This window comes from Cystoisospora suis (genome assembly GCF_002600585.1).
Source record: "Cystoisospora suis strain Wien I chromosome Unknown contig_242, whole genome shotgun sequence".
NCBI lineage: Eukaryota > Apicomplexa > Conoidasida > Eucoccidiorida > Sarcocystidae > Cystoisospora > Cystoisospora suis.
The window spans coordinates 4,311-26,150 of record NW_027153044.1 but is presented as its reverse complement, the minus strand read 5'-3'; the positions used below and the strand labels follow the sequence as shown (position 1 = coordinate 26,150).

General features: G+C 55.3%; 4 protein-coding genes across 4 annotated transcripts in view; 2 read left to right on the top strand and 2 right to left on the bottom strand.

Moving 5' to 3' along the window:
- Positions 1–2,541: 2,541 nt before the first annotated feature.
- CSUI_000622 (erythrocyte membrane protein related) lies at positions 2,542–5,502 on the top strand. The gene has a single exon (XM_068060855.1). It carries the CDS (start codon positions 2,989–2,991, stop codon positions 5,053–5,055), a length of 2,067 nt encoding a protein of 688 aa, XP_067927172.1. The 5' UTR covers positions 2,542–2,988; the 3' UTR covers positions 5,056–5,502.
- A 689-nt stretch (positions 5,503–6,191) lies between these two features.
- On the bottom strand, positions 6,192–8,219 carry CSUI_000621 (mitochondrial glycoprotein domain-containing protein). Its single transcript, XM_068060854.1, has 2 exons — positions 7,451–8,219; positions 6,192–6,831 (listed from the first exon to the last, which is right to left on the bottom strand). The coding sequence occupies exons 1-2, from the start codon at positions 7,848–7,850 to the stop codon at positions 6,425–6,427; spliced, it is 807 nt and encodes a 268-aa protein (XP_067927171.1). The 5' UTR covers positions 7,851–8,219; the 3' UTR covers positions 6,192–6,424.
- CSUI_000620 (bis(5 -nucleosyl)-tetraphosphatase) lies at positions 8,033–12,904 on the top strand. The gene is made up of 6 exons (XM_068060853.1): positions 8,033–8,682; positions 8,906–9,487; positions 10,335–10,495; positions 11,492–11,598; positions 11,706–11,815; positions 12,445–12,904. Exons 2-6 carry the CDS (start codon positions 9,426–9,428, stop codon positions 12,569–12,571), a joined length of 567 nt encoding a protein of 188 aa, XP_067927170.1. The 5' UTR covers positions 8,033–8,682; positions 8,906–9,425; the 3' UTR covers positions 12,572–12,904.
- Positions 12,905–17,180: 4,276 nt separating this feature from the next.
- Positions 17,181–21,840, bottom strand: part of CSUI_000619 (ras-related protein rab-1a) — a 6,212-nt gene continuing 1,552 nt past the window's right edge. The window contains exons 2-6 of the mRNA XM_068060852.1: positions 19,811–19,883; positions 18,937–19,032; positions 18,660–18,799; positions 18,000–18,156; positions 17,181–17,396 (exon numbers count right to left, since the gene is read on the bottom strand). Of these exons, the coding sequence (XP_067927169.1) occupies positions 17,268–17,396; positions 18,000–18,156; positions 18,660–18,799; positions 18,937–19,032; positions 19,811–19,883 (595 nt within the window). The 3' untranslated portion in view covers positions 17,181–17,267. The remainder of the gene's footprint in view (positions 17,397–17,999; positions 18,157–18,659; positions 18,800–18,936; positions 19,033–19,810; positions 19,884–21,840) is intronic.

Here is a 21,840-nt window from a genome sequence, read left to right as displayed (position 1 = left end):
GGGATTACAATAATTCCTGAATCGCACGTAATGCCTACCGCAGTTCGAATTAACTTCCGAAGTGCCCTGGTTGCTGAGATCCGCTAAAATCGAGCTTCGCTGCGCGTGAATTGCGGGGTAGGCAGCACTTGCCCCGGCTCTAGGCTGATTTGGTGAAAAATATCAATTTTCCTGAATTTGCGACTACGGCCCCAGCTTAGGTATCTTTAGATACCCGTTCTTCTCTATCTTTCTGTGCTAATTTCAGAGCGGTACGGGGCCTAGGTGCCGCCTAAAGCCGCCGTGCAGTCCCCGCCCCTTATTCTAGATCACGCAAACAGGGTCGTGAACTTCCACCACGCCAAACAGACCTCTCCCCCCTGAAAACACTCCCAATGAGTTTCCTCAAGTCCCTTTTCTCTTTTAGTCTTCAATGGAAGGCGGCAATCTCCTAGTCCTGCTTGCGCCACGCCTTGTTCCTCTCCAGCGCCAGTGTAGGCGGTGCATCGGCGATCTGCTGGCGATGCTCAGTGGTCTGGCGTGGGGAGTTCGCCTCCTCCAGGACTGTACTCCTCCGGCATGGCCTAGTTAGCCCTGGCTTGCTATTGTTGGGTCTGATGGAGCGTGATCTGCCTGTGCTAGGTGGCTGGAGAATCCGCCTGCTCCGTCTGTCACGTTGTCGACCTACGCGATCGATGTGCATCGATCTCGACCCTCCGGCCTTGCTGCTTTCGCTGTGAAGAGCCCTTAGTCCCTAGAATTGATTGCTGCTTTCGCGGCTGCGCAACATTCCCTCCTTCTTCTGTTGCATCGTTACGCAGTTTGAATCTGGGCAGGTCGCGGGTGCCTGCCTTGACTTCGTATGGTCTACGATCGCCATTCTGATAAAAAGAGGGCACTATTTCGCGGCGATCGAGGCAGGATTGCAGAATCCTGACAGTCAACCAGCCCACCTAATTTTTGTTCAGCGTGCGCATGAAACTTTCAACAACAGAGTTACCCTGAAGATGGTAGGGTGTGCTGAGAATTGTCCGCGCACGTATGCTCCTGCACAGTCGTTCCAGAATGTCAGCGATAAACTGCGGACCATTGTCAGACAAGAACAACCGCGGCACATCGTGTTGAGGTATCCACCTTTCCTTCAAAACATCTAGGACGTCTCGCGCCTCAGCTCGCCGTAGAGCCGTCAAGGCGACCCACCTGCTGAAGCGGTCGATGAGGACTAAGATAGTGTTAGAACCTCTTTCCGTCAAGGGTAATTGACAAAACAAGTCCATAGCGATCACCTCGCCTGGCCAGCCTCTTGGGAGCGTTTGGTAGGGCAAATTCCGAGCCCCAACTCTGGCTCGCTACCAGCACTGGGTGCAACTGCGTAGCACCGTGGCCATATCGCGGGCAATCGTGCCCCAAACGTAACGGGCTCGTACTCTAGCCAGAGTCTTCTCCCGACCGAAGTGGCCAGCCTCTGCCCGCAAGTGCAAAGTTTGCACAACAGCTACACGGGCCACCTGTGGTAACAAAATCAGTAGGGCTTTATCGTGACGTTCTGGCTCCAAACTTTTCAAACACAGCACCCCGTCCATTTATATCGGGGCGAGGCTGGCTCGCAGTGCCCAAGTGGGCAACCGTGCGCCACTGATGCCAGCCAGCCATGTACTGGCGCACCTCAATGCAATCTGCATCGAATTTCTGAAGGGAGCGGATAGCTTCCTCACCCTTATCCGCCTCCTCTTGCTTGTTACCTTCTGTTTCCTCTGTCCGTGGATTGTATCTCCCCCGTGGCCAGGCCCCGATAAGGGCGAGCGGAAGGATCGCACACACTCCCTGGCTGTTCCGCAGGCCCAGTGCCTTCCCGCAACCGTTGAAAATGCTACAATCACGGGAGCGCCAGCACCCTGCACCTCGGACGGCTCCTGCCGCTACCGGCACACTTTTCACTGGTCCGGCACGGGCACCTACAGTGATTCTGCGGCTACACGGCAGCTGCGCGGTCGTGGCAGTCTTTACCGGCACAACAAAGCCGACTCCTATAACTCTCTGTGGATAGCTGTGACACATGCTGTGCCTCCGTAGGAGAAACAGATAATAATTTTCTGCAGTATTGCTATGTCTTCAGTCCGAGGTTGAACCACTTTCACATCTCGTGACTGGCAGACGGCCTACTGTCTGTGCGGGCACAACACGCAGTCCGTGGAGCACTAGTGACAAACAGAACAGTGGATGGTCATGAGACCTAAAATCACGGCGTGATGGTGTGCACTGTCGCGGCAGACTGGTCCTGTCTGAGCGTGGTAGAATCCGCAGCGGGCAATAGCAAGGACCCGCGAGGCCAGCAACAAACGTGCACGCGGCCGGCGGGAGATCTACAGCAGTTGATCCGGCAAGGCGTTCTAGGAAACCCGCCGTAACAAGTGCACTGGTCGCTCTTCGAGTCCGAGGAGCGTGCGAGGGCCCATGTTGAGGGACCGGCTGAGCGACTTTCACATGGCAGCGCTGCTCCTGGGCACCGTGTGTACCGGCCTCCTGACGTCACATCGTGCCCGATTCCGTGCGCCTTGCACTATACGGGAACGTTTCTGGACAGATTAGCGGCCTCTCGGAACTCGTGTGGTACCCACTTCGCGATCTAACAACGAAGCGGTAGAAGGCATGCGAACTTGCCGCGGCGGAAGAGGAGAACGCACCTGTCCCCAGCCGCACTGTGCCCGACTGGAACAGTTTTAGCTCCCATCTCGTCTCTAATGACAGCTGCCTCTTTTGTCTAGAGTTCTTTGTCTTTCATACGCCTTCATGTTCTAGAAAGAGGACGCCCTCGATGCCTTGCGCAGGCTGGGGCGCAGGGAGTGTGGAGACAGACAGCCACGGAAGCAGTGTGCACCTGCAGGGCAGTCAACGTTCCTTGCTTGCTCGCTTAGTTGTTTTTGACGGCCGTTTTCGACGTTGCACCGACCAAGTGGCCGCCGCTGTGGATGTTCTTCCTTAGACTGTTTTCTGGTACGTTCTTCTGCGATGGCAAAGCGGCTGAGGAAGCCGGGGAAGGACCAGGTCGACATGTCTGGCCCTTCTGCCGTCCCTTTCGACGAGGAGGGAAGCGAGACCTACCACAGTGACGACAGTACCGCACCGCAAAGCGGCGGAGAAAAAGCCACTCAGAAAGATACTCGACTGCACAACAGCGCGCCAGAAATCTCGTCATCTGGAATCGTTTCTCCAGTGGGTGGCAGATGCAGTAAGCCGGCGAAAAGACGACAAAAAAAGCCTGAATCCGGCGGCGTTGCGCTCATGTCCGGCGCACCTGAAAAGGACGACTCGGCGGTGCATCCGATCCCTGCTCCTCCGCCGTGGGCCAAGGAGCAGCGCGAAGCCCTTGAGCGTCTTACTGACGGTTTTTACGCACGGCATCGATTGTACTTGAGAGTCTGGCCCGTGACCGCGACAACCGACTCTGGCTGCAAAAGAAAGGGAGGGGGGAGCGGAGGGAGCAAGAAGCCTTCAGCAGAGACGGGGGACGAAGCCGCCAAACTCAGGCAAGAGCAGCTCATAAATATGCGTGTCATGCTGTACGACCGGGTCGCCGAGAACCTGTCTTTCACCTGCACGCAGTACAATACCGCGGAACAGCCCCGACGGAATCATTACCTCCCGGACTTCTTGAAACCTCGCAACGGCAAGACGCTACGGTCTAACACGGACGCGGCATCTGCATCATTCACCAAACTCTCGGCAGGAGGAGAGTGGGCCGAAGGGGTAAAAGACAGTGATAACGGGGGTTCCCAAGTAGATGGACTGAGAAAGCAAAACAGTACAGAGCCGGTACACAGCAGTCACGACTCTGCAGAGCCCATAACTGAGAAGGTCAAAGAGCTCCAGAACTCACTACTCTCCGACGGCTTCACCGGCTGCTGGGTCCTCTTGCTCTCGGAAAAGTACATCCCTCCCACGGAGGACTCATTGTCACCATCCGGGGCTGGGGGATCATCCCAGGCCACGGAAGGAGGCACTTCCGCTGCCTCAAATCCTGAGTCACGCGGACAAAACAGCGGCACAAAGACAAGCAGCGAAGAGGGGGCGGCGCCTGCACCTCCGGCGCCTCGCGTGCGGAGAGTGATTGTGTGTGGCGCGTTAATTGAAGTCTATTCGAACAACGAAAGACAGATTTCGGCGCTATGGTGCTTGCCCTGTCTGTCTGCCCGATCTACGCGAATCTTGCTGCAGGCATTCCTGCCGCGACTGGTGATTGAAGCTTTCAAGTTGCCCGACGTGTTCGTCACGCCACCGTCAAAAGCACTAAAGCGCCACAAGAAAAAACAGAAGTGCCGCCAGAGCGACAGCGGTCCTGGAAATGATCCGGCTGCTTCGAGCCGAAGCGGACCGCCAGAAGACGACGATGAAGATGTGGCACCTTCGGCTCCGCCCAAAAGCATTTTTGCCGTGTGCGAGGACACGCTTCTGTGGCCCCGTCAGGCGCTCTTTCTTCTGGGCTCTCCAGCCAGAATGGGGTTCCTGCGACACATGGAACCTCTTCAGGCCGCGCCCGAACTCGTAGATAGTTCTGGAGACTCTGAGGAGTCCTTCGAGGAGCAGCCACAGTTGCACGTTGATGCTGGGTTAGGAGTTAAATGGCGGCAGTGCAACTGCCGGCGCCGCTTCTCCAGTGCCCGGGCGAAAGCTGTCGCAGTGGCCGATGACTGTGTGCACGCCCCAGGTCCGGGTGCTTTTTTACGCTTCTTTTCTGTAAGCGAATTGTGGGCGACACGCCTGATCCCGGCTAAGGGCGACCGTTCTCGTCTGGATTTGCAAGAGGGCACAGCAGACGTCCAATCACATCTTGAGAATAACAGGAGCTCAACAGGTAAGGCTGCTGCAGCCTCGCCTGAGATCATGTGGCCGAAGGAAACTGACGGATGGAGTTGCCTTGTGCCGGGAGGCACCTGCGAGGGGTTGATTGAAGAGATATATGGAGGTATGCCATTTCTTCGGCAATACTCTGATGACGACCTTAAGCAGTTGAATGTGAGTGAGGACGAGATGTGCGGTTTGACCGAGGAAGAGTGTAAGGCTTTGCTAGTTTGGTGAAATAGGGCGCGCCGGCTCTGGCTGCGCCAGGCCAGGTTCTGCTGGGGTTCAAGTGTGCTTCGCTGCTTGCATTATGTACTTGAATCGTGTCAAGCTGCCGGAATGTCCTGTGGCAATTCGTAGGGCAGAGCACCGCTTTTGTAAATCTAGGGAAGTCGGGGCAACAGTCCGCCGCGCTTTTTTCCGTAGCGAGGGGACCACCGATGAGTGTGAGCTACGCTGGTATTGATTTAGCTTACTTCTCTTGAAGAAACGTAGTGTACAGCCTGTCAAACTTAGCCGCATCATGCAACTTTTCTTTTGTATGTCGTGTTTCTGGTTCACAAAGCAGCTCGATTCCGTTGTGTGGTGTGTGCCGGATGTTTTCCACGACGCACGCAAAAAGAACTTTTCAAAGCAACTACCGTAGCTCTGACACGCACGAGGCAAACGCCCGCGACATCGAGGAATGCTTCTGCCCTGAGTGTCACGCCGATATCTCCTTCGAATAATATCAAGCTGCGTCTCAGGTCATCACCTTTCATCAACTGGGAATAAGTAACATACCAGCCAGTACTTCGCAACAGCGAGGGCACCTGCGCTGCTGAAGTAGTACCCACAAAGGGGAAGACCAGTGCAAAAGGTTAATCCAGCGCCCAACTCGCATGCGATATGTTATGCTTCGGCACGAGGACGTCACTGTACTGAACTGCGGGGGGTTCGTTGCCGGAGCGGAGTCCCCGCAGTCCCCTCTCATGGAAGTGCCTTAGCACACGGAAGGGCTCGTCACAGCCTCTGGTCCTGTGTACGCCGGGTTGGCGACTGCCAGTCATGCCACAGGCCGCCACCTGGGCGTACCCAACATGCTCACTCGCGTCACCGTCTCCACTACTTACGCACCCGCAGCCTAGACATCTTGATTAAACGCCTCTGTTTACGGAAGATACAGGTTTCCCGAGGTACTCAACTCCAGTGATAACCTGTAGGTCGTGACCAGTTGCCAAAGACAAGTTTTCAACGTCTACCCTTGCTGAAGGAAGCACAGTTACATCGCTCGATGGCTGGCACAGTCGGTCTAGTCTTCAGCAGTTATCTTGTACATATGGCTACAAACCTCCATGCGTAGCTCTCGGGTCGTGACGATTCCAGCAGGGGAATCCGCTGTAAGCATGAGCACCATTAGGTTGCAAGCGATCCACTGAATGGCTACATCCAGATCAAAACAAACTGGTCGAAACAGCCGAGCACACTCACTAGTCTAGACGCCGAACCTGGTAGAGTCATACCCTCCCCCACAACCAAACCGACAGGGATCGCTGTGATAGCGGCCGGGTGATTCCAGATATGAAGTGCACATCTCGTGTTTGCCGACGGCTAGCTCCTAAGCACCTTATTTCGCAACGAACTGGGACAGCTTCCTGAGCCAACCCAAGTATTCCCTGTTCTCCTTGTCCACGGAAAACCGATCGATGAAGTCGCACAATTCCGGGTCGACGCCCAGCTTCCCCAGCCACTCATCCAGACCCTGCTGAAAGGCGTCGTCCAGGTCCTCGAAGTACGGACCCGGATAAACACTCAGGCTTTCCTTCTCCTGAGCGTTTTTGAAAAACCGTACTTGACCAATGCAATAACGAAATTTGTCTTCTTCGTCTTGAGTAGTGCTACAGTAGAACGTTACACCACTCTCGTCCGGTTCGGTGACAGTGACCGTGAAGTCCGACATCTCGGGTGCAGGTCCCTCCTCTGTCGGTGCGTCTGCGTTCTGCACACAACTGAACTCCACGACGACCTTCTTACCTGAGCGATCCCACATTCGCAGCACAAGGGCGCACCGAGCGTTGATCACGGAAGGTCCACCAAAGCACGACTACGCTCAGGGCACATGTTAACGCATTTCTGTCCATCGGGAGCACATCGGCATGGATCGCCAACACGAACCAAACTGAGACAAGTTGTGCCCGGTCTCAGCCTGACTTGTTCGGCCATCGGGGAACTGCACGTGACAGTGTCCGACTCTTCACAGTGGAGAAGAACGCCGTACGTGGGACTGATCTGAGAATAAATCTGAAGTTCGCACGTGTAGGCTTAGTCGCCGCAAGTTCGACGAAATGCCGATGTAAAATCAGGCGCGTTTCAGCCGATGGCGGACGCAGTCCCACCCTAAGTCACTCAGCTGCGCTGTTGGCAAGACCACATCGGTAACGATTCCGCCCCATCTGCGTCACTTGGGATACAGATGAGCGGCGCAGCGGCATCACTGTTCAGGCGCCTGTGGAGCTCTTGACATCTGGTGATGCTCTGTTAATGCTTCAAAGCAAGCTACGCCGACACCGGAGCTTTAGTACTGCACCGCGTGAATGCAGGTCCTCAGCTCGCCCGTGAGACTCGAGCAGAGCACCCCGGCGAAATGACGTACTTCCAACCTCTCTCTGGAGTGTAACCATCATGTCATTATCATTCTCCGTAAGTTTCCAACCGGAAGTCTGCAAAAACTTCTTCAGATCCGCATCCTGCTCGTACGTTGACTGCTCGTGCTGAATCTCGCTCTGAATAGTCTTCACCAAGTTCTTGCCCGCTGCCTCCAGCGTGGTGGCATTCCCGGCGGACGTGCTCATAAAGCGGGCAGCACGCGGCCATGCTGCCGGTGTACGTAAGTTGCGTTGTTCCAACGGCAGCTCTCGCTGCGCCGGATGAGGGAGCATTCTGCAGAGGGTCACAGTGGCGGGAGCGCAGAGACCACCAGAGGACAGCGCCCTGCAGGGACCGGCTGCAACGCTGGCCGCCAGTGGCCCGAAACGTCCCAGGGCAGAGGCCATTTTTAAACGCAGGCAAACGAAAGCAGAAGCCGGTAATGCAGCTCAATTGCACCGGAACCCGCTCAAGCACACGATGCGTACAGAATTAAACAAGGGTGTGAAGCGCGGCAAACAAAGAAACACTTGTCCTGTGCTTTGCGACACGGCAGCCCCTTCTTCGAGAACACATGCCCGCGGACGTCGAAGCGCCCGCCCTAGGCAGCGAAGTCGAGTGCCTCCCCCACATCTTGCGACAACTCATGCCGAACAGTACCACCTGCTGGGAATAGTCAGCCTCCGGTTCCGCTCACCATGCTAACACGAACGATTGGTGGGGACAGCGTAGCTGTCTCTGCGGCCTTCTGCAAGTCGAGCACGCGTCCTTCGAAGCGTCATCTGTGGCGAAGTGCAGGGTATCTAAAGCAGCAAGAGCGCCACTGCACACACCAGCTCGTCAGGGTTGTGTGCAAGTTGGAAGAGGACCGGGCGCCAGGAGGTCTGTTCGGAGACCTTGCTGGAAGGACACCCGATGAGCCATAGCTCGTCCCGGGCTGGGCGGTCGCACGTGGGTGGAATGTGCCACTCATGTCAGGCCGCGGCGCCGCTTGGATAGCTGTCTGGTGACGCCGGAGTTCTAAAAAACAGTATAGTCTTGTCTCATGTGGTGATGTCTCTTCTCTTTTCCGGAGACGTCGAGGAAGTCAACCTGGGGGGGCGGCTTTTCAACGTGGTGGACTGATGCTTGCGGGTGCCTCTGGGACAGCCCTTTCCAGCCGCCAGGCAACAGTATTAGTTTCAATTCAAAGCAGGCAACGAGCGAACGGCTGTGTTGATGATTATCGGCTCCCGCCGGGTAATTGTCCCTCTAGTTTGCTTGAAGGAGCGTCCAGACTGGACAGCGGTGTGCCAAGCACGCCGCCAGGAATTCGACGTTGTCCGCGTTGGTCTGGCTCGATCATTCCTCAATCAGCGAATGCCACTTTCCTTACGCTGAGCACTCCCATCGCTACCGGAAACCTGGGCGCACCCTTCAGCTGGACACTTCCGTGCATCGCTGTGCCATCTGTTTTTCGCAGGTGGTCGGTGCTTCCAACCCCATCGGAAACAGTTCCTGGGCTGCTTGAGCGGCTGGAGCGGGCCTGGCTCCAGCAGGCTACGTTAGGACGCATTGCCCTGTTTTGAAGCTGGTTTTTGTTTTCCGGGAAGAAGGCCACTTGTAGTACAGTGCAGAAACCAGCAGGCCCTGTCAGGGAGGCTGAGTTCTCACATGGCTGGCCTGGGCCAGGAGATATCCGAGTTAGGCACGACCGCCGCGTCTGTGTTTGATCTCCACCCGAGCTCGACGCATGTTTCAGATGTCCCCAGGAGGCTGGTGCGGTACGGGCTTGTGCATAGCATTGCTCTGCGTGTTCAGTACCCTTTTCATCTGGCATACGAGAGCCCCGAGTTTGCAGCTTGTTAGCGAGCTGGCGGGTTCCTTGTAGGAGTCGCAGGCGGAGCCTTGACAGCCAATCGAGGACAAGGTGACTCGCTTCAAGGTCGGGGATCTTTTCGCCTGTCTGGGCCCGGTCCATTCCGTCGATAGTTCGGAGGGGTATGCCCGCAGTTACGGGATTTCTAGTCCTGTCAGCGGGAGCTGCTACGCTTATGGCACCTGCGTAAGTCAGAGAAGGAGACATCTGCTTCCGAGTGACTTTTTCGTCCTACTTACTCACGTTAGCGTTTCCGGCCTGCCGTGCTCGGTCCCCGAGACAGGCGCACGCAGCATTGTCTCCTCGGCAGTACCTTATGACTGTTAGTAATCAGCGCTGCTATCTTGTCGGATTGTTGAACAGCTCCCGGGGTGCATCACTTCGAAGTTGGGACAATCGCAATCGTGGAACCTACCTTGCGAGGCCGGAGCAGGAGGAGCGCGCTGGCAGCACAGAATTCCCGAGGGTGCGATTCGCGTTGATGCATCTGACGTCATACAGAACAATCAGCCGGCCGAGAATCCTTGTATTCGATTACAGTTCGTGGGTGCGCTTGCGTGTGTCAGGCAGCACTCAGTCCGATACTGAGGGAGAACTCCTGGTGGGGTTCCAGTGGAGGCAGGTCCTTTTTGTAGCGGACGGGCGACTCCGACGTGGTGCCCGAGGGCGAGGGTAGGGACGATCGATTGCCGCGTTGAGGGGCAGGGCGGTGACTCTCTCATCATGGGCGAAACCCTAGCGGCCAGGGACCGAGCGCCGTTCCGCTGTAGTCACAGAAGTTACGAAAGGACGCTGGTCTACGGTCGTTCACTCTGCTGGTGCGGCCCTGTGATCATGAAGTTCCACACACACTGCAGATGATAGCTATGGGGAAAGATGTGGCTTTCTCGCAGGCACCAGGGGAGTGGTAAACTCATCAGAGTTTATGGGGAAGACGGGATATGAGGAACGGCATCGGAGTTTGCCCGGCTGCACACCAAACTGTGAGTTGGTGTCGACAGTTCTGTCCTTGCTGGGCCCGGGTTTTTTCCAGAGACCAGAATGCTGCACCGCCCGAGGTCCGGGCTGCCGGTCTTCTGATTTACCGTGTCGGTGGTGAAGCGAGAGCTGCGAAGCCTAACCACGGAGGCTCCGGCGTTGAGTTCCTCATGATGAAGGCCGCGTATAAGCCCTTTCACTGGACGCCTCCCAAGGGTATGTGGTGTAGTGCGAGTGCCACGTGGATGCAAGGGAGAAGCAGATTGGTTCGGATTTTCCAAACGGAATCTTAGCGCAGATGTGAAGCGGCGCAGTGCCACGAGGTGCTTGCCTCTATCGATTCAGGCAGACGTTCTTCATGGTGCATTTACACTGTTGCCAATTCCCGAATGTGCGCAGCGACGGCTGTAACTACTGCAGGCTTTTGCCACTACACAAATGGGACAAGTTGACAAAGTTGAAAGCTGCGTAACAGCGAAAAGTGTGCGTCGTCAGTTGGTGGCGGAAGGTGCAACAGCAGCAGCTTGGTGAAGCACTCCCGCGGGCAGCCTCTCTCTTTGAAGCAGAAGAAAGCTAGGGAGAGGACTAGGGCTTCTCCGTGACAGCTCAAATTCAGCCAGCAGAAACCTGACGAGCACCTAGGCGTACTTTCCTATTTTGCAGAGTGATAAGTACCACCAACCCAGGGCAGCACAGCGCTTCTCCCAAATCATTCGCTCACTTTGTCGGACTGGCATTTGAATCAGGTTACCTCCAGCGGCGTCCCGTGACAAGGGTGAAGCCGCGATGTATAAAGACAGAGTCGTTTGAGTCTTTTACAGTGTCCTGGGTGCCTCATGTGGGACGTGAGACTTGCAGCAGTAGAACTACCTACGGCAGATACACCGGGAGCACCCCAGGGCGAGGTACCGAATTGCAGCAGCGGTGTGCGTGCTACCTGCATAGCGACACTTTGTACATCGTGCATGTGGTCGTACATAGGGGGGTCGCTACACGTTTTCGAACACGTGCTACTAGTAAGGGCAGAAGGACGTCTCGTTGTCGCAAGTAGGCAGATAGGATGGGCTTAGGTCGTACACTGCATAAGCTTGAGGGGACTGACGCGACCCCCACTTGGATGGGTTGTTGTCCTTTTCTCCCGGGACTGATTGTAACGTCACCAAGCGACTTGCTTCTCCGTCTGTCTGTGGTTTTGCACTTCGCGGGCTGCAGGTCATGTGGATGAGGGCGAAAGCGATCTTCAGACGGCCGTCCGCGAGACTTATGAGGAGAGTGGTCTCTCGGAGAAAGATTTTGTTTTGGACCGAGGTTTCAAGCGAGTAAGGCAACTGACGCTATGACGCTGTGCTCCTGGGCTAGATTGATCAATTCAATAAGGAAGTTGCTCGACGCTCGTGTGTGTGTTCCAACGATACGCCAACTGCAGAGGCTGCGTTACTTGGCGAACGGGAAAATCAAGGAAACTGTTTACTTTCTCGCACGCGTCATCAACTCGTCCGCGACGGTTAACTTGTCTGAGGAACACACGGAAGCCCGGTAGGTGGCAGTGCCTGTCAAACTATGAAGTACAACCAAGTAGGATAACTCGGCAAATATTTTTTTCTATTCGGAAGGACGAATAAGCCGTTGCGTACGGGCCGGAAAGCGCGTAGTCTTTAGGTCGCAGAGCCGCGCGCGTGAGCTTACATGTGTGGTTGCGTTTTGTAAGATGTGTTTTTGTGTTTCTGCTTGCCACACCGTGCAACGAAAGTATCACAGTCAGGCACCGCCCCACGAGTGCAATTGCTCCTTCCTCCAAGTTACCCTCGATGAAGTAGTTCACAGGTTTTGGACTGAGCGTTCACGGGGACAGACTCAGAGCGCGACCGTGTAGTCCGCGAGACTTCCGGTCCATCTGTTGAGGCCACGAACAGCAGGAATAGCGGGCAGGGCACTAATGGTGTACGGACGACGCCTTAGGCCTGCGAATCTGTCGGGCGCGCTAGCTTAGTTGTACTCAAAAACCACCAGCAACGCGTTGAAAAAGAGTCACCCGCCACACGCCGGTGTCGCACCAGCTACTTCCTTTCTCGGACCTGGTACCTCAGTTGCTCATGGTTTTCTCATCCCCCTGTCTCTGGAAGAACCCACCAACAACGTGCGGGCTGTCGTGCAACTCCGCACAGGTGGGTAAACGCAGGAGATGGTGGCGAGTTGGCCGGTTGGGAAGACATGGCAGCTGTCTTACGAGAGGCAGACGAGTATGTCTCCGAGGAGCTCAACGTAGATGAGGGCCCACAGTCTCTGGAGTAGCGTAGCTGGGAGGCCGTGCGCGGGGGGTGATTCGTGCTTGGAGCCGCGCGGCTTGGCCAGAGCGTTTGACTGATTGAGTGACGGGGGGCAGTCTGCCAGTGTCATGTGCCTCCTGACTTTCGGTGTCCTGGCTTGTATCTGCGTGTCACCGGGCGGTCAACCTAGTGCTACGGCTTGCTGTTGGTAACGGTCAGTGTCCGCAGCACGGACGGCCGTAGTACATCAACCTCGGGGGTCGCCGATCAATGATCTTCCTACTATCAGAGCCGTTCAGCTGGCGTAGCCGGCAAATATACAGTCAGGTGTGCACAGTGGTTCTTCCAGATGCAGAGATTGACGACTGCAAAAAAAACGCGTCGGGCCGCGACACGAGGCTTCGGCGCTTGCGGCTTCGCGCGTCTTTGAGCCTCGTAGTCAGCGGGTTTGCGAGTTTAGCACTCCTCTCCGCCCTGCGCAGAAGTTCGCGTAGCCTCGTTGTTACGCGAGGAATCCGCGAGCTGGCACTGACGCAGCTTCCCCGTAGTCGCCGGTGCCTCACTCTCTCCCCCGGCTGTTGATTTGTACCCGGAGAGCAGGCCACCCAAGAATCTTCACCGGCGTGCTTGGTCGTGCAGCGAGAAATCTGAAGTGGGGATGCCGGATCCGAAAGTCCCCAGGCGAGCAGGTCTGCTTCTCCTGGTGGACTCCCTATTGCTTGTAGATGAGTTAGAGCGAAGCTGTAGTTTGGACTGGTTCACTGCAGTGGGGAGACACCAAAGAACCGTTCTTGCAGGCAGCAATCACTGTACTGTAGCTAAAAACGCGAAGCGTACAAGACGCGGAAGTAAACTTCAGAAGCAGCTGGAACAATTTTTTTTTTCTACGAGACTCCTTTCCATTTTTAGAAAGGAAAGCTCGGTTTCTGAAAGTCGAGAGGGTCGCTTCCTTCCGCGGGTGGTTGGGCTTTGGCAGCACCCTAGCAACAGCCGCAAATAGAATGCTTTGCCTATACGTGTTTTTTTTTAAGGCGTCTTCGATGGAAGTACGCCTTAAAAACACCAGCACCGGGCGAGGCGTGAAAAAGTTGGACGTCGGACAAGGAGACTGCATCTTCCTTCGGACGCATTCCCGGCGGCAGGACGGTCCTCCATGGACGCAGCCTGTAGTGCGATCCTCCGGGCTCTGATCTCCTGCGCACGCCACCTCCTTTCAAAATTTTGTAGGGGCGTTCATCACAGCCGGAAACACTTCATGTGATGGATCGATGTAGTGCCTTGCCGATCGAGCGCAGTTCGTGCTCATACCTAAAGCAGTTTAGACCACAAAGAAAAATTAACCTCACTGAGCAAGTCCTAGGAACACGTAGCTCGGCATAGGAATCACCTTGCTTGGGAGCAGCCAGTGTTGCGAAGTGAGATGCAGAAAGGTGACGGCAAGATTACATTGCACGTCCTCACCGCGGAGACCCGCTACAAGGTTCAGACCAGCGCGAACAGAGGCGACGCTAGTCCACTAGAGAGAAGAATGCGCATGACCCGAAGTCGGGGGGCCTTCTTCAGGACAGTGACTGTCGAAGAACAACTGGTCTGAATCCTTTTTCAACGCTTTCTTTTTTGTCCGTGTGTTGGCATTGCGCAGCACGGAGTACCCCGTCGTCACTCACTGGAAACACCGGGGTTACTACCCACGCCTCGGATGTAAGCGTCCTCTCGCTACGCGGGCTGCTGATAGGGAGACCCCAAGCCGCATTCCCAACTGTGGTGGGACGTACGTAACTGCTTCTTCCTCATAAAGTCTCTTGAGCCTTTCTCTCCTCGCTTCTATGACATGCACCTTTAAGAGAGCGAACTCCTCGGCGGCGCTGGGTTAGAGTCAACAGCAAGCGTCAGAACTTCTGATTCCTTGGTGGCTTTTCGAGGTACGTTGACAGGCTACGGTCGGTGATTACTGCATGTTTACAAATCTCCGGGCCGTACGGTATCATTCTGCCTGTATCCCGCCTGCCCCTACTCTCAGTGGTACACGTGTACGCTTCTGGTTTCTGCCCATCTTCTCCAGATCGCCGAAGAGGTAGGTACCCGCTTTTCAACGTAAGAAATGGTGGGGCACTGGCCTGGGCAGCGGTTCAGATAGGCCGCTGCGATCGCCACCTGGCAAAGTGTATCGCAAGGCTGCATGCCTGCGGGTCTGAAAGCTCATCTGGGCAATTCATTTCTAGCTGGACTGCTCTGGACTGTCAGCTTGCAGCACCCCGGTCAAGACAGAGTGGATTGTTCGGGGTATACACCAGTTCCTCACGCTTTCTGCTCCCGCGCACGGGAATGCTTGGACACGAGGCCTTGATTCGCGTTTATCCAGTTGGCTCTGCACGCTTCTCTGGTCTCCTCAGCCACAGCCTCAACTGCGGCACGATGCCGATCGTTGTTTTCTGCAAGTCGCTGGATTCGCCAAGCGGGTGCGCCACTGCCTTCTCCGTAGTGACGCCAAGGAAAAGGACAGTCAGATGCCTGAACGGGACAGAAGTGGCTGGACGCACTGCTTGTGCTTTGGCTTTCCAGGGTCGGGAAAAACCTGAGAGGTTGCGTGATGCTGTGTGGTCTCCTATTCTGGAACCCAGTGTGCAGAGCGACAGCGGGACGCATAGTCTGCATTCGCAGAGCTAAGTTATTCTCTTCACGGGCTCACCCACTTGAGGGAGAGAAAGTGTGTCCTGCCCTTCCACAACCTTCACACCCGGGAACCCAGGACACCTTGGACTCACGTTGGCGCTGCGATGTGCCCAAATTGTTTTGGTGCCGTGCTCGTGATCGTGCTACACGTACCGCCATCGCTCCAGTGAAGATTTGGGATAGTCTGCTTTTTGGGTGTTCTATTGGCTTGCCCCCATTCGATTATTTATTGCAGTCTTGCCTTCGTCACACCGCGTTCACTGCGGGCAACGCAAGCCCCCGGTTGCTCTAGCCGTTTCCCATGAAGTCAAGCCAGCTCCGACGGCCCCCCTGCTTGGTGCTCTGCACAAATGTGCTTTGGTTTCGCGTACTCGCGACGTGGTATTGATCGACTGTGGCCGTGTTCCGCGGAGACGGTTTGCTTTCTTTTCTGGACGGTAGCTGAGCGTCTCGCGAGAGGTGCATGCCTTTAGTTGGACACAGCCGGTCGTCCTTCTGTGGATTGCAACGGAAACACCTTACACGCATTCGCGGATGCAGTTATCAGAGCTCACGTGCGCGAAGTCTTTGCTGGTCTCGCTTGCAGGACAGTGATCAGTTTCGGGGTCTGGCCCTGACCTTTCTTACCGGGCCGAGCCTTCATTGTCTGAGGGGCTACTGGGGGGCCAGGGAAGAGGTCCAAGCAGCCGCGAGGCGTTGCATATCCACCCTGCCAAGTGCCGAAGTTGATGCGCGTCCAACACCCTCCCGTGCGTTCCATCACCGCTGATACCACGCCGACCCGGCTCTACAGCTGATGTACAGCAAGGTGACAAGTACTCTTGGCTGGGCCCTAGTGACGGCTGTCGGCCAGGAGAGCGGAGTGCCGGTTTTTCACATTTTCACTGTCTCAGCACAAGTCCCGACGGCGGTTTAAACTGCGCCCATGGCTGCAGACGGACGTGTGCACGCGCGCAGCTAGTCAGTCCAAGAATAGCTTATCTCTTTACAATGCTGCCGTAACTGTGTTCTTGGCAGCTGCTCTTACAATACCCGTGCTGAGGTGGCATTTGTTCGGGCGAGCTCTCACCACACAGGTTATTTCCTGGATCCGAGAAGCACCGGTGCGTCCCGGTGGGATCTGGTGTGCTGAGGCGTCATGCTGAAGGACGTTTTTTCTCAGCTTCTCCCCTGGGATCGCGACCCGTAGCCTGCTACGACCGCGGAACGAACCTCACCCTGCCACCACCCTGTGAACTCTTAACAGATGATTGTGCTGCTCGTTAAAAAACAGGGTACAACGGGGGCCACTGATGCAACTTCACGGACCCCTTTTCCCAGTAGGCTTCCGGAGTCTTTTTCCTGTCCTCGTGCTGTAGCTTGAGTCCAGGTGCTTCCAGATTTCCACGTACAGCCCGTGCAAGTGAAGGGGTACGGATACCCCCTTCAGTGTCGTACTCCACACTTCAGATGTTACATGCAGTGGAGCTGCCCTGCACGCGCGCTTTCCGTTTTTTATCCGTACACACTGCAGTGAGGCGAGATCAGTTTACCGGTGCCTCGGGGGCGGCACTTTGGACGTGGTGTTCAGGGGGGCCGCTGGGTACAAGAGGTGCTTTCACGAGAAATAGCCGATGCCATGCTGCAAGGCATTTCAGTTCGGACCCGGGAGTCCTAACAGCGCGAAATGTTTGACTTGCTAACCCGGAAACAAGAGCGCCTGCTCCAGTGATCGCACACACCCTCCTACCTGCCGTACCGTTACTCCCTCGTACCTTGTACAGTCGTCGTGAAGTTCCACCGCATCTGTATACATGTACTATTACGGCAGGCGCGGCGGCTGCTTGGTGAAAGAGCTTTTCTTTTTTTTTTTTGGGTTGGCCGACCGCAGCGGACCGCCCGCTTGTAAGACTCGAGGTTCACAGTCAGTAGAAGCTTGTAGAAAGGTTACACTGACGGTGAGCTAATGGCCCACGCATGGTTGGACACGTTCACAAACCTCAGCAAAAGCTGAGAACCACGAGAAACCGGCAGGGACGTAAAACAGCGACAACGGACGGCGTGCGCATTCAGCAGCATCCCGTCGACATCGTTCGGACTGGTTGCGTCGGGCCGATCCTCACACTGGCATTAGGGCGGCTTTGCTGCTGACCCACTTGTACCCGTGCTTTGATCTCGCTCGCCATTATGTGAAACGCCTCGAAAAAGCACAGAAAATGAACTCAGTGGAGATGAAGTGAGCTCTACAGTCCGTCAATTATCGCGAGCGGCTTCCGGGGCCCACTAATAGCGCTGCGAAAAGCTGTCCAACCTTCGGAAACGATACCCACGTGTGTACACAACTTACGCGGTTGACCACAGACGGCGCACCCGACGAACTGCGTACAAAGGGACTTTCACCTGGAGGCCTGTCGGCACAATGTAGCTACAGTTAGGAATTTCCACACTGTGTTACATGGAATTCCCCTTCATGGATACCGCCACAACAGCCCACTCCTACACGGACAAAAAAAGACATACGCAGCGGTCGCTTCCAGCCGCTTCTAATACTCTGCGCCGTTAGGTTACTCTGCCGTCTGAATAGCCTTGTGCTCGAGCTAGTCCCAAACGTCCTCGCACTCGCTAACTGTTGCACCTAGGGGTGGAAGGCCGCAACTCGAAGACATTTGTTTTCTGCCTCGCCCGTCTTCACGCCACAGTACTGGTACAGTTGCCACAGAAAATCTACCGATGGTCGGATAACCTCCCTCCCCCACATCATATATGACTCCACGAAATCTCGGAATGCTCAAAAGGCTCACCTGCTCCACGTTGTGTGCGTTCTTTGCGGAGGTTTCGATGAACCGCATGTTACAACTGTCCGCAAATTCTTTTCCTTCTTCATACGTGACAACTCGTTTGGAAGTCAGATCGCACTTGTTGCCCACCAGCAGCTTGCTTACTCCTTCCATTGCATACCTGGGATGCCAAGACGATTACCAGATAAGCGAGTGGCACAGATTTGTACACGCTGTGCGACTGTCTTCCGTGTGACTGTTCTCAGATGCAAACCCGCCGGCAAACCCCCGCGACCTTGCCGCTAGACCTGCACGGTATCCCGTTCTTTCCAAACTTCCATATGGAACACCCAAGGTCCTCTGTCCAAAGAAGCGCCACGGCACGCAGCACCGCAGAATTGTACGCTGTATGCTCCACCAATTTGTGGACTTCCACTTCTTCGGCGAGGTACGCTTGTCAGCATCATCGGCAGTTGGCGAATGGGACGGTCCCGGGGGAACAAACACCCAGCGCATACACATCTCAGTTCTCTAGTTCGTCAGAAAAAGACTTTGAGCGCGTGCGTGCCGGCACACGACGACGTCATCTGTTGTACCGGGAAACTTTATAAACCAGGGTTCTTATCCGTTGCCTGAACATGTGCGTCATGTGGCTCCTTGAATTCTCCAAAGAATTCAACTCACTTGTCAATCTCCATCATCCAGTTTTTCACGTTGTTGAAAGACTCTCTGTCCGTGACGTCGTATACGATGATGATACCGTGAGCGCCTCTGTAATACGACGACGTGATTGTCCGAAATCGCTCCTGTCCCGCCGTATCCCACTGAGGACACAGAAGACGCATCAGCATTTTTGAAACACAAAGCAAGAAGACAAGACCGTAAGACACTTCATATGGGGAGCTGCGAACGAACTCAAAGAATGAGCTCAGCAGTGAACTTGGAACGTCAAATCACTTACGATCTGGAGCTTGACGGTCTTGCCGTCAAGGTCGATTGTTCTTATTTTGAAATCAACGCCGATAGTGCTGATGTAGCTTTCCGTGTAAGTGTCATCCTGCCAAGCAAGTGGTTCACAAAAGACAAACGAGGCTTTAGGCCTGTTTACCCCAGAGTGACAGGATATCCCTGTATCTCTTGAGGGCAGAACGAGCGCTATGGCAGTACACTCTGCGGGGCTTCGTCGGTCGCCATGCCAGCCACCGCGTTGTTACCTAATGATACACAAAATGCCGCTACTCACTACACGTATGACTTGGAGCGGGCCTAGTCAGCTGAACGGCTGTTGACTGGTGATGGGCAGTAAATGAAGAGGCAAACGGCTATCTGCACCACCCAAGCAGCTGAGAAACGTTAACGTTACACGAAAGTTAACTGGTTCCATACTTCGGAAACCTGCTCTTTCTGGCGCACCGAGTAAAAAACGGTGCGCGCACACCGGTGAAGAACATATCCGAATATGTATGCACTCGGGGTGTCCATGAAAGAGATTTCTCCACACATTAACTACCTCGTACATCGCGCGACACCCGTGCCCAACGGACGTGTGCGACTCTTGGGCTTCGCTCTGCGGCACTTAAAAAAGAAAACCGCTGAACTTGACTACCCTACAAAACCACTTATCAACAAAAAAGTGTTGGCCTCGGTCTCAGATAAGCCCCCTTTCCACGAATGCTAGCTGCACAAAAAGATGTGCCCTGCAACTAATGTGCTTTCTCTTGCTCTCTGCAGTTAGATACTGACTGTGACGACGTAGACAGCCAGGGCAACTCGAAGGGCGGCGCACACTGGGTGGCCTCGGGAAAAGAACCAGCTGTGCACCGTTCTACGCTTACCGCAAACCGCAACAGCAGACAAGATTTTCCAACGCCTGAATCCCCAATGAGAAGCAATTTGAACAAGTAGTCGCTGAAAACACACACAATGGCACTTACCCGTACGTCTCGCACGAGCGAACACACACTAGTGTAGCCGATGGAGTTTTACCCACACTCGGCCTTGGAACAAACTGTCCGAACCAGAAATACACCTGCTCGATGCTTGCAGAACGACTGGAGGTGCACCCCGTTTTGGCCGTACATGATCCGGAACCAGCGCCATCTGTCTTTCTACACATCAACAGTCTCTACGGGGTGACCTCGACACGGAAGTCTCCGCCAAGCAGAACCAGCAGGAAACATCTAAAAGCCAGCTCCTTCTACCAAGACATAAAACGAGAAACGCGTACTGTCAGCCCCGGCTTCCGCCACGTCTGGCTAAACCTCCTTCCCTGCTTGACGTGGAGCAAGAAGATGTAGCTCGCAGACCCCGCCGGACGCGAAGCAAGCAAATCTCATCATGGAGGGCACGAGCAACTGACGCTACGAGCACAATTTGAACTCGGCTCACAACGACAGTTTACGCAGAGGAGCCAAAACACCGGACTTTCGCTCAGCCATGGAGCCTGCGCTTGTGCGCTCGACCACCATCGGGTTCAACACTAGCCACAGCTTTCATCCGGAAGGTCGCCATGAATACGGAAATCTCCAGTGCGTCACACTGGAGACTGTTTACACAACATTAACTTCGGGAGTGACTGAAAATATGCTCTTATCAGGTCGTGTTGCGGTTGCTGTCCACTCAAAAGTTTGATGTCTGCTAGCTCTCTAGTGCACGCGCTGACGAGCATCCCACTGCCACTCTTTCTCCCCGGCACTAAGTACCTCCCCCCAGCCAGAAGCCCATCGTCCTTTCCCATCAGTCAAGATCAGCGGTCTTTCGTGGATGTCGGCACGCGAGGACCGGCCGACGAGCCCGTACGGTAGAAAGAGACAGTCGAAAGGACCGTAGCTAACTAAAAGCAACGTGGGAACCAAAGTGACGGAACGGATGCTAGTCTCAGCGAGCGCAGAGCCACACAAAAGACACCACCGTCCGCTCGCCTCGTCTGTGGCTCTTCAGGCATCTTTTCTTGAGCTGCACTGGTACGGCGCTGCAGCTGAGCCAAGAAATATCGGTGAATGCATCGGAGCGATTCCCGTACAGCTGCACCGGGCATCACCTCCCAGCAGAAACGAGGAAACGTTTGTCCTCTCGTTCATATTGTCACCGAGACGACGGACGCGAAGATGATGAAAAGTGCGAACCAACGGCTAACCCTCTCCACATTACTTTTCCAACCCCGCGGTCAGGGGCCACCCAATATCACGACAGCGACGGTGATCCACCGTCCCGTGAATGGCGTGTTGCCGCTCCACCTGCCGCAAAAAGCGACCAAGTGGCACTGCGCCAAAGCACCCCTCGGCGGCGGCTGCCCGCCAGCAACGGAGCGGATTCCGCCCGTGATGCCGAGGCCAGGGCTCTGGTTTTACCTCTGCTGAGGAACCTGGTGGAAATTACGGGTCCAACGAGAAACAGAAAACGGCTACACACGAGGCGTCGATGCGCCTGCGACTAGCGCAGCTGTAAAAGCGTCAGAAATGTCATCACCACAAGGAAGACTGCCACAACCCAGGCAGAGGAGTGGAACAGCACGATCAGACGACTACTCGGCCAGGAAGACAAACAGCACACAGGCCAGACGGTAACGCGGGACAGACAGAGCCAGAAACCCTGGAACGTGCTCGCCTGCCGAGACCACGACGGTGACAGCACGCGCGATGCTACTTCGTGGAAGCACTAACGTTGCGTCTGTCCAGCGGAGACAAAAAGTCAGTCTACCAAACCGCCAGCTGAGCCCAGTGAAATCCAGCAGATGACGGCAGGTACCAAGCAAGGATATTGGAGGTTTTCATCGAGGTCCCGATGACCAAACAACAGCTTCCGCCTTTGTCCACAGAAAATGGAGCCTCAAGACCTGACCGGGTTTGAAGTTCCCCCCCCCCCC